This window comes from Natator depressus, chromosome 10 (assembly GCF_965152275.1).
Source record: "Natator depressus isolate rNatDep1 chromosome 10, rNatDep2.hap1, whole genome shotgun sequence".
Taxonomy (NCBI): domain Eukaryota; kingdom Metazoa; phylum Chordata; order Testudines; family Cheloniidae; genus Natator; species Natator depressus.
In genome coordinates this window covers 74720379-74740117 of record NC_134243.1, presented here as the reverse complement: position 1 = coordinate 74740117, position 19739 = coordinate 74720379, and the positions used below count along the sequence as shown (strand labels likewise).

The window sequence follows — 19739 nt, the reverse complement described above, 5'->3', positions numbered from 1 at the left end:
TTTATGTGCATATTTGACCATCACAGATACCTGGACAAATGATTAGTTCACAAGAAAAGAGAATGAAGCTGCAAAGTGGTTTGTGTTAAGAACAATAAGTTTAAAATACTTTTATGCCCAAGGATATAAGGCCTCCTGATACTGACAGGGAAACTTAAAATAAATCTCCTGTATATTGTGGATTTCTGCATATATCTCACCCTGATTGTTTATTGCTGATCACATTAGCATAAAAATAAGACTCCACCCCCTTTTTTTGAAAGCAACACAGTAGAACCTCTGAGTTACGAACACCTCAGGAATAGAGATTGTAACTCTGAACAAAATGTTATGGTTCTTCTTTCAAAAGTTTACAACTGAACATTGACTTCATACAGCTTTGAAACTTTACTGTTCAGAAGAAAAATGCTGCTTTTAACCATCTTAATTTAAAAGAAACAAGCACAGAAACAGTTTCCTTACCTTGTCAAATCTTTTTTTTAAACTTTCCCTTTTTTTAGTAGTTTACATTTAACACAGTACTGTACTGTATTTGCTTTTTTTATTTGTCTCTGCTGCTGATTGTGTACTTCTGGTTCCAAATGAGGTGTGTGATTGACTGGTCAGTTCGCAACTTCTGGTGTTCGTAACTCTGAGGTTCTACTGTATTGCCATCCCCAAGTGTTCAAAAATGAGTTAGGTCCCCCCCCCCAATGATACTGTCTTAAAAATTGTAAGTTTTAAAAAATAATAAATGTTGGGTTCTTTTTATTTGCTTTTCGTTTCTGAGCCGTTAAGACTCACATGTTCAAGCTTTTCTCTTTCATGTGTATGTGTGAGAGAAAATGAATGATATTGGAGTGTGTGTGCGTACGTTCACATATTGATAGTTTTTACTCTCAGTAATGTAAACGTTCCTTGATTACTAAGGGCACTTTTTAATTGTGCAGTTCTTAATAAATGCATATAGTATAGTTCTCTACAACCTGTTTGCAGAAGGAGTAACAGCAATCACAGGGGACATGATTAATTACTTAGTACAGTACAAGAAGTACTTGTGGCACCTTAGAGACTAACCAATTTATTTGAGCATGAAAATATGGAACGCTTCACGAATTTGCGTGTCATCCAAATTCGTGAAGCATTCCATATTTTCATGCTCAAATAAATTGGTTAGTCTCTAAGGTGCCACAAGTACTCCTTTTCTTTTTGCGAATACAGACTAACATGGCTGTTACTCTGAAACTTAGTACAGTACACTGATTTTTAATTCTTTATCTACACTAAGGCTGGTGTTTGTTTGCTTTTCAATTATACTGCAACAAACAGTCTTCTGAAATACTACTGCATCAAACAGGTATAATGCTTGAAATGCTCCATTCAACAAATAAAGCTTTCTTAGGAGTACGATCAGTATTTAAGGTATCTTAATTAGCTCTTTGACATGTCTGAAGCTGAAACAATTCTATTACCAACTTGTTAAGGAAACCAGGTTGTGGATACAGTAATAGATTGCTCTAACTGAAGATAAGGCAGGTGTTTTTTATGTGATAGTTAAAAGATATATTGGATTAATGCTCATGCAGAAAAAGGTGATATTGACAATATGTACTAACTTTTAGATTAAACTAGCATCAGTTTTTGTAACAGAAAGATCCAGCTAATCAGCAGAGTAATTAGTAACTATGCAGTGATGAATTAACAAAATTAGTGTATAAAAACATGAGATCCCGTAAACTGAATAAACTAGAGTAATTAAAGAGCTCTTGAAAAGGGTGGTTTAATACTGCTGCAACATTATCTTCATATGATGGGGTTATAAATAATATAAAATTACTATTTAAATTATTTGTGCTAGGAATCAGGATTAAGCTGCATAATGTTACCATCACTTTTCTCTGATTGTGCAAGTTAGACTGAATCCTTATAACCGTTGTATTGATTGGGGGGATTTGGTTTACCTTCAGTATACCTACTACTTATAGTTTCATTTGTGGAATTTCACATACATGAGGGTGCACCATGTGTTTTCTGTTGTGCTGAGAAGAATAAATTATTTTGGCTACGGAAAACTATTTTCTGCTTACTTCATCCCATGCAGTGAAATTCTTTTTGGTTCAGTAGTGATGAGGTCTGTGTTTAATGTACAAAACATCACAATTTTAGTTCAAGATGAAAAATAATCTCCCATCCTATAAGTGACTAGAGCTATGGCTTTAAAAATAGACCTTACGAATGTTGTTATTTCCCATCTAGAAACCTATGTTATGATCTGTTTTAGATCCCCAGGTGAAGTGAGTTTAGCTGCAGTTTTCCCTCCAAGAGAGAGGTATTTGTTCACTTCCCAAAACCACCACATAATTCAGCACAGTTAACTATTTCTGTTCTGGAAAAAAACAAAGCTGGAATAGCAGGGGTATGTATTGGGAGGAGGGGTGCTGCAGGAAAGAACTGAGGTGAATTTGGGGTTGAAGACTGAAACAGGATAGTTTAGCAAAGAGAAAGGGAGTACTTGTGGCACCTTAGAGACTAACAAATTTATTTGAGCATAAGCTTTCGTGAGCTACAGCTCACTTCATCGGCTGCTGTAGCTCATGAAAGCTTATGCTCAAATAAATTTGTTAGTCTCTAAGGTGCCACAAGTACTCCTTTTCTTTTTGCGAATACAGACTACTAACACGGCTGCTACTCTGAAACCAGGATAGTTTAGGTTATTTGGCAGAGCTATATGGGATTCCAGGCAGCAGTAACAAGGAGTGCTGCATGTCAGGTTTTAAGGAGCATTGCCAGAGCAGTATGTGAGAAGCTTATGCAGTGCCTGCTTGCTTTATATTCATGTCTAACTATTACTTTTCATTTTAAGGATCAAATCCTCAGCTGGTGTGAATCAGTGGCGCTTCATTGACGGGAGCGGAGACACAGTGATTTACACCAGCTGGGAAGCCGGCTCAGACTTTTTTATGAGAACAAAGAAGTGCAACAAAATGAAATTACCACTTTTTTGTTTTTAGTTTAAAATGTGGCTTTGTCTATTTGTTTGCAAAGTAGCCATGTATGCTCAAAACAAAAATCTGAATGCCAATATAGCTTTATATCTTTGTAATCAAAAGATCATCTATATTTTTTTATTTCCCCCCCTTTTTTTAAAGGAAACAAAAAAGCGCAGTTGCCATGTAAAAGGTCAAGGCTGATACCTACCTGTAAGCTCTTGTTGATACTGTTGTTGTAGAATCTATGTGATGTCATGACCTTGTTTACCAGCTTTGGCTATTTAAGATGGCAGCCCCTTTCAGCTCTGCAGAATTGCTAAGGCTGGAATGTGTGGAATCCCTCTAATGCAGTAGGCCTCCCGTTCTAAATTTACTCTCCTTATGGTTATATGGTACCTCCTCTGTGGCTGCAGCCGGGAGGCCCCCTTTTTATGACTCTTTTTTTCCCCTTTGGCTGGTAACCCTTTGTGTGCATTGACTGTTTAAAAAACATTCAGCTTTGGTTAGCACAGTGTACTCTTTTGTTGTTGCTGCTGCATAGGATCAAATTCTGTCATGAAATCCTGTAATTTAAATTTGTTTTATAAAGCTGTCCTTGGAACTTAAAGATCTCAGTCTCCTGAGCTGCTGAAAGGGGCCTCAAGCCCAAGGCATCCACAGGAAAACATTGCTTTAAAAGGAAAGCAGCAAAGTTAGACTCTTGTGAAACTGGCGATTAGATTTTTAAAATCTTGATTGCTTCCTCTTACTTTAGCCAGCAGTAATTATTTGGTGTGAATAAAATGCATAATAATAATTATTAATAATAATAATACTTAGGACTATGCAGCTCTTTTACATTTGTGCATTTGAAAGTACTTTATAAAGGAGGGTAAGTGTGATTTCCCCCACCATTACACCCCTGGGAAGACTGAGGCTCACAGAGGTTAAAGTGAAAACCCAAACTAACCCGATGGCTTCTCCTCTACCTGCATTTGGCAACTAGACTTCCAAACTTTTAAGATGGGATTTTCAGAAATGCCTAAGTGAGTTAAGGGCACAAGTCCCGTTGACTTTCAGAGGAACATGTACTGATTCCCGCTGGTGCTTTTGAAAATTGCAACCTAAAGTGAAGAGGGAGTTGAACAGACTAACTGAACAAATTATTTATTTGAGGGGGAAAAAAAGGGACTCATCTAGAGGGCTGTAATGATAAGATGTTGACCAGCATTGGTACTTAATGCTTCCATTTTTGGCTTGTGTCATTATTTGATTACATAACTCTCCAAATGATCACTTTTAACTTACAATACAGACCTACTAGGTACTGGAAAAGGTAGTGTAACTTAAAGATACTAGGTGTTTTCTCTGTGAGGAAGAAGGCAAAATCATGTTTATTTATTAAGTAGCAGGATATAGCATTGTGAGTGCTGTGTTTATCAGCTGCATATTTTGGAAGGCCCAATATCTTGCTTTATGTGTCGTCAGCACACATCCGGTAAAATTAAATCCTTATGTACAGATTTTTTTTAAAAGTAATTGAAAACAATCATACAGGACATTCCTGTATTTAAAAATAACTTACCAGAGCATTTAATAATAATCCTTCATTTTGTTTTTAACATACTACATGTCCTGTTTTCCTTATATGGATTGTTATTGCAAAGTACATATGTGGGAGCCCACTACAGCAAGCCTTCTTTCTGCAAATTGCTGGTTAGGATTTTTATAATGTGAATTGACTTCACAATGTTGGAGAGCATCTTCCTTTGTTTCTTAGATACAAACGTGACAAAATACATTTACACATCAGCCTTTAGAGATTTACTGTTCAGCATTCTGACTACATAGCACTGCTATCAAACTTCAGGATGTAAGCTGATCGCTTGCAAAGGCCAGGAGTGAGTTTTTAACTACCCTTGTATAGCAATGAACATCAATGAATTATGGGTTTTTGTTTCTTACATTATTTTTAAGAAATTGGTTATTGACCACTGCCAGAGTCAGGATACTGGACTTGATGGACTAATAGTTTGATCTGAGACATCAGATCCTATGTTCTTATTTTTATAGGGAAAACATTATTTCTGTCTATCATACTTATATAGTCCCCATTAGGGTAGTATTTGATTGCCTAACACAGGACTGGCTCTAGGCACCAGCAAAGCAAGCACATGCTTGGGGCGGCACAATTGCAGGGGCGGCGTTCCTGCCTTTTATTTTTTTGCTTGGGCGGCATTCCAGCCACCCCCCCACTCCCCCCCCCCCTTTTTTTTTTTTGCTTGGGCAGTTGCGCTCTCGGAGCTTGGGGCGGCAAAAAACCTAGAGGTGGCCCTGGCCTAACAATTGGTAATATATTTATCCTCATGTTTGAAGAGGAGGACCTGAGGCCACACAATGCACAGTCAACCTGTGGAACTTCTTGCCAGGGGATGATGTGAAGGCCAGGACTAGAACAGGGTTCAAAAAAGAACTAGATAAGTTCATGGAGGATAGGTCCATCAATGGCTATTAGCCAAGATGGGCAGGGATGGTGTCCCTTGCCTCTGTTTGCCGGAAGCTGGGAGTGGACAGCAGGGGATGGATCACGTGGTGGTTGCCTGTTCTGTTCATTTCCTTTGTGGCACCTGGCATTGGCCACTGTTGGAAGACAGGATACTGGGCAAGATGGATGTTTGGTTTGACCTAGTATAGTCGTTCTTATGCTTGTCTACACCGGGGTTTTTTTGCAGACTGTGTTTTTGCACGTACGCTTTTGTGGATTAATTTATCCAAAATAATTAAAGCCAGGTGGGTGGACACAATCTGCTTCCCTCTGAATCAGTGCATCCACACAGGGTTGTTGTTTTTTTTTTAAAGTTTTTAAAGTTCTTTTAAAGAACTCTTCTAAAGCTCCTTTTCTTTGTTGCGGCATTGAAACTTATCTTGGGAGTGATCCCTCCCATCATTTGTTTTGCTATATGTTGTGTAGCTTGGCACTCTGGTGGCTACTCTTCAGGAGGTACTGGACCAACATATCTCTCCAGATCTCAAGGGAATCCATGAATCCATGCGGATGCATGAGGCATGGCTGCTGTAATGCTGAGAAGGGTACAAGACGCCAGGCATGTACAATTGCAAATGGGTCACTTCTAGCTACACGTCAGTATTTAAACAGGAAGGTGACATCTGATCAACATGACCCCAGAGTAGTAGCAGGCACACAAAGACACAAGTAGATCCAGGTGTGAAGCAATGTAGTGTGGGATAGCAGTGGGAGGACTGCCAGAGGCAGAAATTACGCTGAAAGACAGATGTGTCCACACACACCTTTTTCTGCACTAACTCATCCTGAAGTGAACTAACCTACTTTCAAAGTGGGTGAGCCAATTTACAACAAATGACCAGTTAGTTTGACATATGAATTGGTTGTGAGGCATTTTACTAAAAAACCACAGGTGAATGTTTGCTCCAGGGTGGTAGACAAGACCTCAGTGCCTTGTCCAAGGTCACTCAGGAAGTCTTTGCCAGAGCAGGGAATTGAACCCAGGTTGCCCAAATCTCAGGCCAGTGTTCTAACTACTAGACCATCCTTCCACACATTCCTTAGTGTATGCTTTCTTACTAACTATGTAATTGTTATTTCACTTTATCCTCCTAAATGGGAACTGCCATATGGGAGCATATCATTGTCAAAAAGAAGGGGGATTCAAGGCTAAGACCCACTTCCCCTAAACGTAGCTTCGTGGTGGAACTGTTTTTCATATTCATTTTGGGTTGCAGCAGTTGCAGATGGAGTTAGTCAATGGTGAGCCCCTTAATCTGGGAATATTGCCCTGTCGTGGTGGGAGACTTCATAAAACTGCTGATCCATCTCACAGGATATTCAGTCTCCAAGAATTGCCCAATGGATCTAGTTAATTATACTGTATTATAAAGAGGAGCAATTGTTTCCTGATCCCCTGCAGGCAGTGGGTTAACACCTTGATGTGTGGAATTTTATATCCCTTGTAATAATTGGAATCTAAGATGGTGTGAAAATTAATATTCTTATTCATATATATTGATTGTATACTACTAACCTATATTTTTAAGTAATATCTTGCAGCAGTGAGGCCCATGAGTTAAAATATATTGCATAAAAAGATAGTAATTATTATGGGAATGCCTCTGAGAGTAAATATTTTACTTTTTCTCTGGATTAAATTCATCATTATGAATATGACCAATAGAAATGACTCTACAGAAAGAGAGACTGGTGCTGTAATTGTACACAGCAGACAGACTGACTTGTAAAAGGCCTTCCAAAAATGGCAAAAGCACCGAGGAGGTATTTCCCCCTGTTTTATTTTTAGATAAGCATTAACAATCAGGGGCTGCATTTTTAAGAAAATCACTTTGATCTGTGCTCTCCCACTCTAAGTTGAGCAGGAGGCTGAATTATCTGCAGACATTTAACAAAGTCCCTGTTGAGCTGAAAGGCAGCAAATGTGGGCTGATACTGCCATGGTTCTGTTCTGCAAAAATGAGCTTAAATAACATCAGAAGATAGATGCAATTTTATTCTCTTACCATTTTAGGCCGTGATTCTACAAAAGGCTATTGGGGTGCATAAGGGTCCATCCACGCAGATCCTTTTGCAGGTTCAGGGTTTTACAATGTATGTAGCTACTTTCATTACAAACGAAATGACCTTGTGTATTATTTTATCCATAGGACACCTTTATCCAGTAGATATTTTAGCAAGTAATCCTGAGGTTATCCAAGAAGCAGCTGAGGCCTACTATGAAAAACTTTTGCAGCAAGCTTCATCATCTCCTGAGTTTTTTTCCATTCCTGGTGAAGAGAAGGTAATATAATTACATTCCCAAGTAGAAAGTGTATTTAGATATCAATGAAAGGCAATTTCAAGTGCAGTGGCCAGAATCTGTTTGAATATATCTAGGTTAGTGTGGCAAGGATAAAAATCACTTAAAGTTTCAGATTCAATCAATCAGATTGTAAATATTTTACCCTCATAGACTGGAGATAAACTCAAATCAAAAGACTAGATCTGAAAACCACCAAAATTTGAAGTCCAATTCTGAATTTTGTGTCTGGACCTTACCTCCATATTGGGATTGAATTTGGAAGATGTCTAGGACTGGATCCAAAATCTTCAGCTCTTGGCCCATCTTGTGCTGTTCAGGCTAGTTTAAATGATGCAGTGAATTTCCTTACTGTTGTAGAGATTTGTTCTTTCTATTAAAAAGAACAGGGGTACTTGTGGCACCTTAGAGACTAACAAATTTATTTAAACATAAGCTTTCGTGAGCTACAGCTCACTTCATTGGATGCATGCAGTGAAAAATACAGTGGGGAGATTTTATATACACAGAGAACATGAAACAATGGGTGTTACCATACACACTGTAACAAGAGTGATCAGGTAAGGTGAGCTATTACCAGCAGGAGGGGTGCGGGGGGGGGAACCTTTTGTAGTAATAATCAAGGTGGGGCATTTCCAGCAGTTGACAAGAACGTCTGAGGAACAGTGTGTGTGTGGGGGGGGGGGGGAGAAATAAACATGGGGAAATAGTTTTACTTTGTGTAATGACCCATCCACTCCCAGTCTTTATTCAAGCCTAAGTTAATTGTGTCCAGTTTGCAAATTAATTCCAATTCAGCAGTCTCTCGTTGGAGTCTGTGTTTGAAGTTTTTTTGTTGAAGAATTGCCACTTTTAGGTCTGTAATCAAGTGACCAGAGAGATTGAAGTGTTCTCTGACTGGTTTTTGAATGTTATAATTCTTGACGTCTGATTTGTGTCCATTTATTCTTTTACGTAGAGACTGTCCAGTTTGACCAATGTACATGGCAGAGGGGCATTGCTGGCACATGATGGCATATGTCACATTGGTAGATGTGCAGGTGAACGAGCCTCTGATATTGTGGCTGATGTGATTAGGCCCTATGATGGTGTCCCCTGAATAGATATGAGGACACAGTTGGCAAGGGGCTTTGTTGCAAGGATAGGTTCCTGGGTTAGTGGTTTTGTTGTGTGCTGTGTGGTTGCTGGTGAGTATTTGCTTCATGTTGGGGGGCTGTCTGTAAGCAAGGACTGGCCTGTCTCCAAGATCTGTGAGAGTGATGGGTCGTCCTTCAGGATAGGTTGTAGAACTTTGATGATGCGTTGGAGAGGTTTTAGTTGGGGGCTGAAGGTGATGGTTAGTGGCGTTTTGTTATTTTCTTTGTAGTAGGTAACTTCTGGGTACTCTTCTGGCTCTGTCAATCTGTTTCTTCATTTCAGCAGGTGGGTATTGTAGTTGTAAGAATGCTTGATAGAGATCTTGTAGGTGTTTGTCTCTGTCTGAAGGGTTGGAGCAAATGCGGTTGTATCGTAGAGCTTGGCTGTAGACAATGGATCGTGTGGTGTGGTCTGGATGAAAGCTGGAGGCATGTAGGTAAGCACAGCGGTCAGTAGGTTTCCGGTATAGGGTGGTGTTTATGTGACCATTGCTTATTAGCACCATAGTGTCCAGGAAGTGGATCTCTTTTGTGGACTGATTCAGGCTGAGGTTGATGGTGGGTTGGAAATTGTTGAAATCATGGTGGAATTCCTCAAGGGCTTCTTTTCCATGGGTCCAGATGATGAAGATTTCATCAACAAGTAGAGCAGGGGCATTAGGGGACGAGAGCTGAGGAAGCGTTGTTCTAAGTCAGCCATAAAAATGTTGGCATACTGTGGGGCCATGCGGGTACCCATAGCAGTGCCGCTGACTCTTTCTATTGTGAGTCAGCAATAAACACAATGAAATGTTCTAATATGTGCTCTTTCACACCAGCTCTGATCAGAAATGGTTTACAGACTGAATAAAAACTCTTCAGTGATAGAGCTGCAGGGACCAATCCTGCATTGGCCGAGAGATGGGCAGGATATGACTAGATAGGTCTTTTTCGTTTCTAACTTCAGTCATTGTATGAAACCTTTCAGTACGTGGGCCCTTTTCTATGCAATGAAAGTTTCTGTTGGACCAGCTGTGTTTATATCATTACACAGTGCTGAAGCAATGCCACTCAGTTGAAATAACGGTTTGTGTGGAATATGGTGGCTTCTAAACAGTTTTGGAAAATATTTTATAGTCATTTCTAGAAAAAGTCAGTTCATGTGGGTGGGGTAACTTTCATATTGTCTGAGAAGTAGGGGTGACTCGTCTTCTGGTATTCTTTTAATGCCCTCTAGTGGACCAAGATCATAACCGTCTGTAAGGTTAAATACAAAAGGGCTGTTACACTGTCCTTAGCTTAACCTGTCATGCAGGGATGCCATGTTACCAGCCCATCTGGTGTTCAGTTAGGGGGCGGGGGGCTTAGAACACTAAGCAATGCTGCGTATCCACAATAGCTAGAGCTAAAGAATGGAGTTTTGTCTTCAAGTCTGAAGTATCTTGATTTTATGGCTTGTAGTGAGACCTTAAATATAACTTCAGACTTAATTTTGTATTTAATTTTGTTCTTGTCTAATCTGCACATGCAGAACAATACAATTACCAAAGGGCATAAGTAACAAGAATTTTCTAGCTGTTTCCTATAAACTGTAATAAATACTTCAATGAATTCTGATATTTTATAAATCAAAAATAAATCAAAAGATAAGAATTTATCTCCCTCCAAGAAGACCACAGATATCTGAGCTAACAACCTCTATTACCCCTACTCTGGGAAAACGTACACCTAAAAATTTAGGGATGAAGATTGCTGTGATGGACTAATCCCTATTTAGTCTGACTAGTCCCTGAGCCTTTTGCTTCTGTAGACCTAGGTTAAAACCTGTCTCAGGTGATGGGGCTAATGGGCCATCTAGTTCTTTAATGCATATTAGATTGTTGTCATCCCCTTTACTCAGACCACTGTACAGCGTGTCATGGTTGGCAGTCTTTGCTCAAGAGGATTATTGCAGGTCAGGGTGGAAGTGCATTGGCAGAGTTCTGTGCAGAGAAAGCTGGTCCAGCTATGCCAGATTCGTGCTTGTGCTGCTTGTCTCTCACTTTCATGAGTGCTAAATTAACTCTCAAATCAAAACAGTAGGATTTGTCATAAAAACAGCACCTGACTTTTACTTGAGGAGGTGCTCACAGGTGCCACTGTGATGTCAGTGATGATGTATTTGCAGCATGCAAAGAAAGAGATCTAATCAAGAGAAGATACTAAGATTTCTCAGGAAGGTCATATGCTGTACGCAGCGTTACATTTCCTCAGTAGCTCAGTGGAGGAACAAATATACCTGACCCTAGTGTTCTGACATTGATGAAATGGTGAACGCTGTTTCCAGGTGCAAGTTGTTACTTTGAATAGTCCACCTTGCTTACGTTTAGTGCTTCTGTATGTGCTTCTGATAATTGAAATGCTTTTTTGCCAGCTCTACAGCTTAAAACACCTAAATGCCTGTTTTTAGGTTAAACTTGAAGATTCCTGTATGTGTTTCCTTCCTGTGTACCGAGAAGACCCAAAATATAAAATTTTGGTGTTAACAGATCCACAGGATAAAGAAAGAGGTGAGATTCGTGTCAATATATTTTGAAAATGGAATGATTATACTTTTTGTCTGTCTTAAACAATGCCCAATGGATGTAAGCAGATTTCTAGAACAACAGTACTTTAACTCCATGCCATGTTTTGAACATGAAGTAGATTTAGCTAATATGTAAAGCAAATGTTTTAAAAGGCCATCTGTGCAGGAAGTCTAGTAGCTAGAGTGGGAGATTGGCAGTCAGGTCTCTGGGTTCTGTTCCCAGTTCAGCTGCTGATTAGAAGACTAGCCTTGGGTAAATCTCTCTTCCTCTCTCTCTGCGTTTGTACAGTGGGGATAATCATACATTTCTATCTCACAGGGATGTTGTGAAACTTAATTAATTAATGTTTGGCTTGAGCTTTGATATTCTTGAAAGATAGGACATATAGAAGTGCAAAAAATTCTGATATGTTACGATAGATTGTAGCTTACTAACATTCCTGTATTTTGTATTTTTCCTTTGTGGTAGCCACCTCCTCAGTTCTAGGTTTAATTGGCCCATTTTTCTGGGCTGCCTTGTGAGAGCTAAATCCAGACGTGCAGTCAGGAACTGAATTAAACTCCTTTTATTGGCAGATCTCCAGCAGTCTGCTTTATACTCTGTGCCAGTCTATGCACTACTTACTACTAGTAATGCTGGAGTTTTTCTTATTACAGCCATATGGTGACCTTAAATGGACATCATTGCAGTTATTATTCGTAGAAATGTGTGCTTACTGGCATTTCTATTCCACAAGTCATTGGCTGGGTTATCACCAGGTCCTAGAGATTTGGGTTATGATTGCATCTTAGTTTTTTTGTCCACCCATCAAGGATCACTGCTCTACACAGTGTGTGTGTTCCTACACATATCCTGGTTTCTTTCTGTTTAACTCCATCAGTCAATAGACTGTGTGGCCAGAACCCTGTCTGGGATTTACAACACTGAAAATAAATTGCAAGCTATGATGCCATAGTCTTCAGCAGGGATTGAATCCAAGTCATTTAGCACCAAAAGCACAAGCTTCTACTGCTTGAACTAAAAGAGCTCTTTGAGCTGCTGGAAAACAGGAGGTTATATAGTCTTGGGAGAAGCTACTAGAAAGAAACTGTCATGTACACCAGGCCAATGTATTAAATACTGCCCCCAGTGGATAAGCTTCTCCCAACTGTCTAAGATCCACAAGAGTTCAAGTCCTATCTGGGGAGGCAAACTTTTATTTAACCCTTCTTTAATATATATGTATAAGGGTATAATATGTATCAGGAAGTCAGAAAATGTTAAACTAAGGTGTCTTTTGCTCACTCCAAACTCTGTTTGGAACTCACACCATTCTACGATCTGTGCTTTGGACTCTATCTCTTAGTCCCTCTTCTCCCACAATACAGCAATAAGCTAAAAACACCACTGCAATTCAAAGTGCCTTTTATTTCTGAAGGTATAAGCTATACATTTTCAATAGAAGAGATTTGCAGCCAATATTATTGTTATAAGAAATATTACAAAGAAAGACAAGCTGGAGTTCTGGGTCCAGTCCGTAATGTGTCAGATAACTGTCCTATGCTATGTTAAAACGTGAACTTTATACTGTGCTCTGTTATCAGACACTGGTTCAGTTGGCTGACTCAGACCCCATCGCAGCTAAACAACTGGAACCTGGAAGTCTTTTCACATGAACAAAAAATAGATTAAACTCACCTGCGGCTGGTTTTACATTGTACTTCAGAACAGCCTCCCATTCCATGTGCTCTCCCATGCTGGACTGATAATTCACTAACTGGCTGTAATTCAGTCAGAAGAAGGAGAGAAACTTCCTGGCACACAGACACAGCCAAAGAACTTTATGGTTCCTTTAAAGCTACAGATCATTTCCTGACAGTGGTTTACACATCAGTATTAACATTTGCATTAATGGAATATCAGCACTGATACCATTTACGGGGCGGGCGGGAACCCTCTACCTACTGCAGGCCAAATTCTGAGTGTAATTGCAGTTGTGCATCTCTATCAACTTGACTTCAAATGGTAGTAACTGAGAACAGTGATGAGGCAGATTGATTTGTTCAGGAAGGAGGATGCATAGGTATAATAATGCATAACGACATCTAAAAAGGGATCATGAAGAATCATTGACTATATACAGGTGGAAGAAATAGAGTGCATACAGCATGAATATTTAGCAACATAGTCAAGTAGTAATAGAAACACTATGAATTAATGAGATCTGTGTACACAAAGAAACAAGGTCTATCACCATGTCAAACACATGAGTTCTGGAGACTAAACTTCCTAATAGTTATTTACAATAAATGCTTAAACTTAGCAGAATAGGGACTTCTCTGTTTAGTAAGCAGCAGGAGGACTTTAAATCTCATGTGTGGGAGTTGATTCTATAAGATTCTTGCAAACCTTGGGTCTGATCCTGTAGTTCCACTGGGATCAACAAGACTGCTCATTTAAGTAAGGGCTACATAATCTGGTTTTTAATAGTACCCTTTAAATATGAATTTAATAGGACTTTACTTGACGTTCTCTCTCTGTGGTTTACATACTGAAAACACATGGCAAACCTCGATATATTTTAAAAATGTTTCCTATTTATACCAAACTTTATTTTTTTCTTTATAAAGGATGCACTATAATACATATCCATAAGCTCTGTGAAGTCACCCTGTAGATCCTTTCTTGTATACAGAAGCATTTTAACTGTTATTTTCCAAATGCTTTTCCAGGTAGCAGATTATTTTTGTCAGCTTTTGATTTCTCCGGATATAAAACCTGCCATAACCCCACATGTTTAAAACCCCATGTTTTAACTGCCATAACCCCACATGTCCATTTTTTGTAAACTGGTGTTTTAATAAATGCAAAGTTTAGTGCTTATTTCATTATTGTGTTTTATATTCATACGATCATTTGAGTGGTTTGATTTGAATGAGCCATGACCGTTTTGTAACATTCAGCCTAAATAGTTAGCCTTTCAGTGTACTTCATAGTCAGCTTTGCTAAATGCCATACATTTGACATCACTCTGAAGTTTCCCTTAGTCTTTAATATTATTACAGTATGGTAATGATATGTGACAGGGTGCAGGGATTTAGATTCCAATCTCTATGTCTAAACAAGATCTGAAGTGGATGGTATGCGGTGGAGAGAAATATTTGGGTTGCTGTTCCACAGAACGTCACTCTCGGTCTTTATTTGGGTTGGAGATGTTTGTTTGTTTATGATGGGCTGTGTGTTACCATGAACATTTTTCTGAGAATGTAAATTGTGTTGCAAGGGCTACTAGAGCATCGTATGGGTGATTTAATATCTTTACAACCCTAAATTAACAAACACACTATTGTGTATATTTCTAAATACTCAATGTGCTGTCCCTGCTGGAAATATTTTTCAGTGAGCATGATTTCTAGTAATTGTAGATGCCACAGAACATTTATCATAGGATAGTCACAACATATCACTGGGAAAAAAATTAATTGTAGTGGGAAAACATAATCTGGTTGCAGGGAATCCTGGTATTTATCTGGTCCCCATTACTAGTATCTCAGCGCCTCATTATCTTTAATATATTAACCATGAGAGCACCCCTGTGAGGTAGAGAAGTACTGTTAGACTTAGCTTACTGAGAATGGAGGCAGAGAGAGACTAAAAGACTTGCCACAGGTCACACAGGAAGTGTGCGGAACAGAACCCTGCTCTCCCAAATCCCAACCGAGCACCCTAAGCCACTGAGTCACGTTTCTTGTTCAAAGTGGCAGTATGACAAAAATGAATGGCAGGTATCTTGAAGTCCTGTGCACACCATAAAACACCCAAATATTTCCAGGAATAAATAGAATAATAATGGCAAGAGCTGTGGAATGTGTAGCTCAGATATTGTAATAAACAGTGCAAAGATGCCTCTTTTAAAAAAAACAGTAGTGTTGGCTTCAAATTAGATTGGAGTCCCTGCTTCCCTGGGGTCTCAGAAGTGTATGTTTGAGTTCTGATTCAGGGGAGGAGTGGGGAAAAAGAAACCCCATGCTGGATGTTGCTTGAATTTTCTTGCTTTTCTCTGTATTTGGGTGCTGATTGGGCATCTGATTCAAAGAGATAAAATGGAAAGACTTGTAGAAGAATGTAGTAACATTTGGCCAGAGTACAGTAGGAGGTGAAAATTAAATGCAGGCCTGTGTGTGGGGAAAAATTCTTCTTCTCCTTGCTAATCAATAGAAGAGGTTGCACAATCACAGTCACTGCTTTTTTAGGCCTTGTTCAGCTCAACGTTGTTAAGCAGAATCCTGCCCAATATCTGCAACAGCAACAAAAGAAAAAAATGCCGGTGGGTCTGATATTTCACATACTCTCCACTTTCCATGAACCATAGATCCGGTAGTGGAATGTCTGATCATCCCTTCTGTCCTCTACTCATCAAATGTCAGTTTTGGGAAGAGCTATAAAATAGGGAGAGGATGAGATCAAGGAGAACTTGATCTTCTGAAACTTACCTGTATTCAAAATGGTTTCCACAAAATTGTTTGCAAGATGAGATTGAGAGTGTGTGGAAACATCCATAGGTTAAACTGTGAACTGGATGTTTACTTTAAAAATGAAAAGGCGTACTAGTGGCACCTTAGAGACTAACCAATTTATTTGAGCATAAGCTTTCGTGAGCTACAGCTCACTTCATCGGATGCATGAATGAAGTGAGCTGTAGCTCACGAAAGCTTATGCTCAAATAAATTGCTTAGTCTCTAAGGTGCCACTAGTACTCCTTTTCTTTTTGCGAATACAGACTAACACGGCTGTTACTCTGAAACCTACTTTAAAAATGATAATTTTAGAAGAAAGTACATACATTCGCATAGAATTTGGGGAAGTGTTTTTCTTTAAGGAAGGCATCTGTGTATACAAACTAGCCCAAGTAATATGATGTGACAGTTGCTATGTCAACTAGTGTATTCCACCCCGCAGCCCCTTAAATTATTGAATAGCACAGTAAATGTTCCAGAAAAGTCAAGTAGTTCCTCGCAATGTGTTTATGCACCTCCCTATTTTCATCAAAGTTTTTTCATGCTTTTCTGATCATCACACTGTGTGTTTAGTGTGAGGAGTGAGGGTGGGGGTATAGGTTTCATGCCAAATCCCTTTTGGGGTTAACCTCATGTAGCTGCCGATGAAGTCAATGTTTGGCCCATTATATCCCTTTGTCTGACTCTGCTTTCTTTGGTAGTTGCATGTTTCATGGATATGTAATGGAGCAGTGCTGCTTGCACTGGAAAGTGGGGTGAAGGGATTGAGGGAACAGATTGAATCCATCATAGAAAGTGTATGAAACCTCTATGCCAGTAAGTGCAATTAATATTTAATTAATTGGAGCTGGTGTTATAAACAGGCATCTGCAGTTGCTCCTTTCTTGTTAAACTCAAGGCACAAAGTGTAACACGTTTTGGCATGTACCTTAATAATTTATTCAAAATATAGGTTAACTAAGCAATAACCCTGGACTCAAAGTCCACTGGGAGCTAGTAAAGCTTGAAGCAAAAAAGAGAAACTAACCTATGCACATTAGAAACATTTGTATAACCTGGGGCTAAAACAGGTAAATGATAACACTCACATTAAAGCCTTTTCACTGTAAATTTGTCCTTGATTGGGTGGATGGTTCTTCACTCCCTGGTGCTTGTCCCTGGTAGGATGATTTGGGACATGATGATTAAGGCTACGTTTTAGTCACAGGTATTTTCAGGTCACGGGCAGTAAACAAAAATTACCGTCCCATGACCTGTCCATGACTTGTAGTAAAATTACCCGTGACTAAAATTTGGGGGAGGGGGCTTCACCAGGGCCTTGGAGGTGCTGTGGGAGGGCGGGTCCCGGGGGGGTGGAAACCAGTGCAGCTTAGGGCCCGGGACCCCCGCTGGTGCTGGCAGGGCAGGGTTGGCAGGACCCACAGGTTCCCTACCTGGCTCCGCGCGTCCCTCCTCTCCCCCAGCAGCAACAGCAGCAGACAACTCAGTTTGGATGTGGGGAGGGGGTGGGGAGTTGGGGCAAGGGACAGGGTGAGGCAGGCTCTGGGCAGCACTTATCTGGGGGGCTTCCCGGAACTGGCGACATCTCCCCTTGCTCAGTTCCATCCTAGGCGGAGGTGTGACCAGGCAGCTCTGCACGCTGCCTCTGCCTGCAGGCACCGACTCTGCAGCTCCCTTTGGCCGCGGTTCCTGTACTATGGGAGCTGTGGGGGCGGTGTCCTGGGCGGAGACAGCACGCAGAGCTGCCTGGCCACACCTCCGCCTAGCAGCTGAGCGAGGGAGATGTTGCCGCTTCTGGGGGGTCCCCCAGGTAAGTACCGCCCAGAGCCTGCATCACCCCATCCGGTGCCCCAATCCTCTGCCCCCTCCCACACCCAAACTTTGCTGCTGAGGGTGGAGGGAGGGCACAGGGGCCCGAGATTGCCCCAGCAGTTGTCAGTGCAACTGGTGCACTGCCCTGAGCCAGGCGTGCCGGCCGCTGCAGAAGTCATGGAGGTCATGGAAAGTCACAGAATCCGTGATTTCCGTGACAAACTTGCAGCCCTACTGATGATCCAGTGGTTAGGGCGCTAGCCTAGATTTGAAACCTACATTCAGTTTCCTGCTGAAAAATCAGGCCACTTTTATGTAGGTATCTAACTTCAGGCAACCAGCTTTCCAAATGTTTATCTTCCTTTTACTCTCACCAGTGAATTTGCCAGACAGTGGTCTTTGCAGCAACTATTTTGAGTTAATGTGTCCCCGTTTCTTCTTTTAGTTTTGGCAATTTACCTTAACCAGTCCTGGTGGCCCATTGAAGATATAGTGAAGACTGCTGATTCCTCTAGAGAAGGGCTTATACAGGTACAGACAAATGCCTTTGTTGTGAAGCATTCCAGCTGTGATGACCATACAGTGCTCTGTGTGTTTGGATTTGTCTTTCATCATATTATATATCTTTTGTGCTTTATATTGTATACTCTTTGTGGGCCTGGTCTCCCTACTGTCCAGTGCCACCCCAACTTCCTGAATAAATATTAATTTTCCATGTCCTATTCATGGTTCATCTGTTGGTTATTCTCTCTCTCTCTCTCTCTCTCTCTCTCCATTTTTTCCAAGGTTGCCCCCTTTAGCAGGTAAAAAAGCAATCCGATAAACTGAATTATTGCATTAACAATAACCCTACACATTAGTGCTGCTTGATTGACCATCTGTTGTGAAGATCAGTCTTCTTACCCTATGGCACAGTGTCTTATCTAGCCATTTACAAAGCTTTCTGCCTTATGTTTTTTAGATTGTATTTATTTTATTGAGCTGTTCTCATTTAATGGTGGATTTTTTATTTTGTTCTTTCCTCAACTAAATACCTTTGGTCTGATGCAACAATCCTGTTTTGGGAGAATAGATGGTGAGATGTTACCGACTTTTAATTTAATCTGTTCACAGCTGCTAAGAAGTCAGTTGCTTAGTGTATCTAGGATTTGCATTACCATGTGGCAAACAAGTTTGTCTTTCTTTATTCCCGTTTCCCACCCACCCCTCTGTCTCCCAGTTGGGTGCTTCCTAACTCCTTTCTTGTGCCATTCTTTCCCTGATTCTGTGACATTTTTAATCATGCAGGGTTTAATTCATCCCTCCCCATAGGCAGCCTGATTTAATAGCTTTTGCATAGGGAACTAAGGGGGAAGGTTTGGGGAGTAAACCCTTCCCCCAACCTGCAGGTAGGCTTTTGGACAGTAGCACTGGCTCTACACAGCTGTTTCTCAAGCTTCTTCTTTAGCAATGGAGGATGAAAAACGTATTTTGGCTCCTCGATCCCTTTTAACATGTTTTGGGTAATTTTGTCTCAGGTATATGTTGTTTACTGTGACATGCAATATTGACACATTTTCGGTCAATAGGGACAGGGCGGCATAGGTATTCTCCTTTTAGTACTATCTCGAGTGTGGATAGTCCAGGACACCCCAGTTCTATCTCCAGCTAAGCCACTGGTTCACTGTGACCATGGGCAAATCACTTCACCTCCCTGTGCCTCAGTTTTCTCATCTGTGAAAGTGTACTCTGCAGGGGCATTGGCAAGCTTTTTAAATGGAGGGTGATATCTCAGGGCAATTATTATTACTTCTTCTTATACCATGTTTAGTCTTGAGAAAAGAAGACTGAAGGGGGGAACCTAATAACAGATACCTTAAGGGCTGTTGTGAAGTGGGTAGTGATCAGTTATTCTCTGTGGCCACTGAAGTGGGAACAAGAAGTAATGGACTTAATCTGAAGCAAGGGAGTGTTA

At 40.4% G+C, this 19739-nt stretch overlaps 1 protein-coding gene across 1 annotated transcript in view; it reads left to right on the top strand.

Moving 5' to 3' along the window:
- LOC141995368 (protein FAM169B-like) overlaps positions 1 to 19739 on the top strand; it is a 51936-nt gene that overhangs the window by 10093 nt on the left and 22104 nt on the right. The window contains exons 2-4 of the mRNA XM_074966522.1: positions 7644 to 7777; positions 11360 to 11459; positions 18231 to 18316. Coding sequence (XP_074822623.1) covers positions 7644 to 7777; positions 11360 to 11459; positions 18231 to 18316 — 320 coding nt within the window. The remainder of the gene's footprint in view (positions 1 to 7643; positions 7778 to 11359; positions 11460 to 18230; positions 18317 to 19739) is intronic.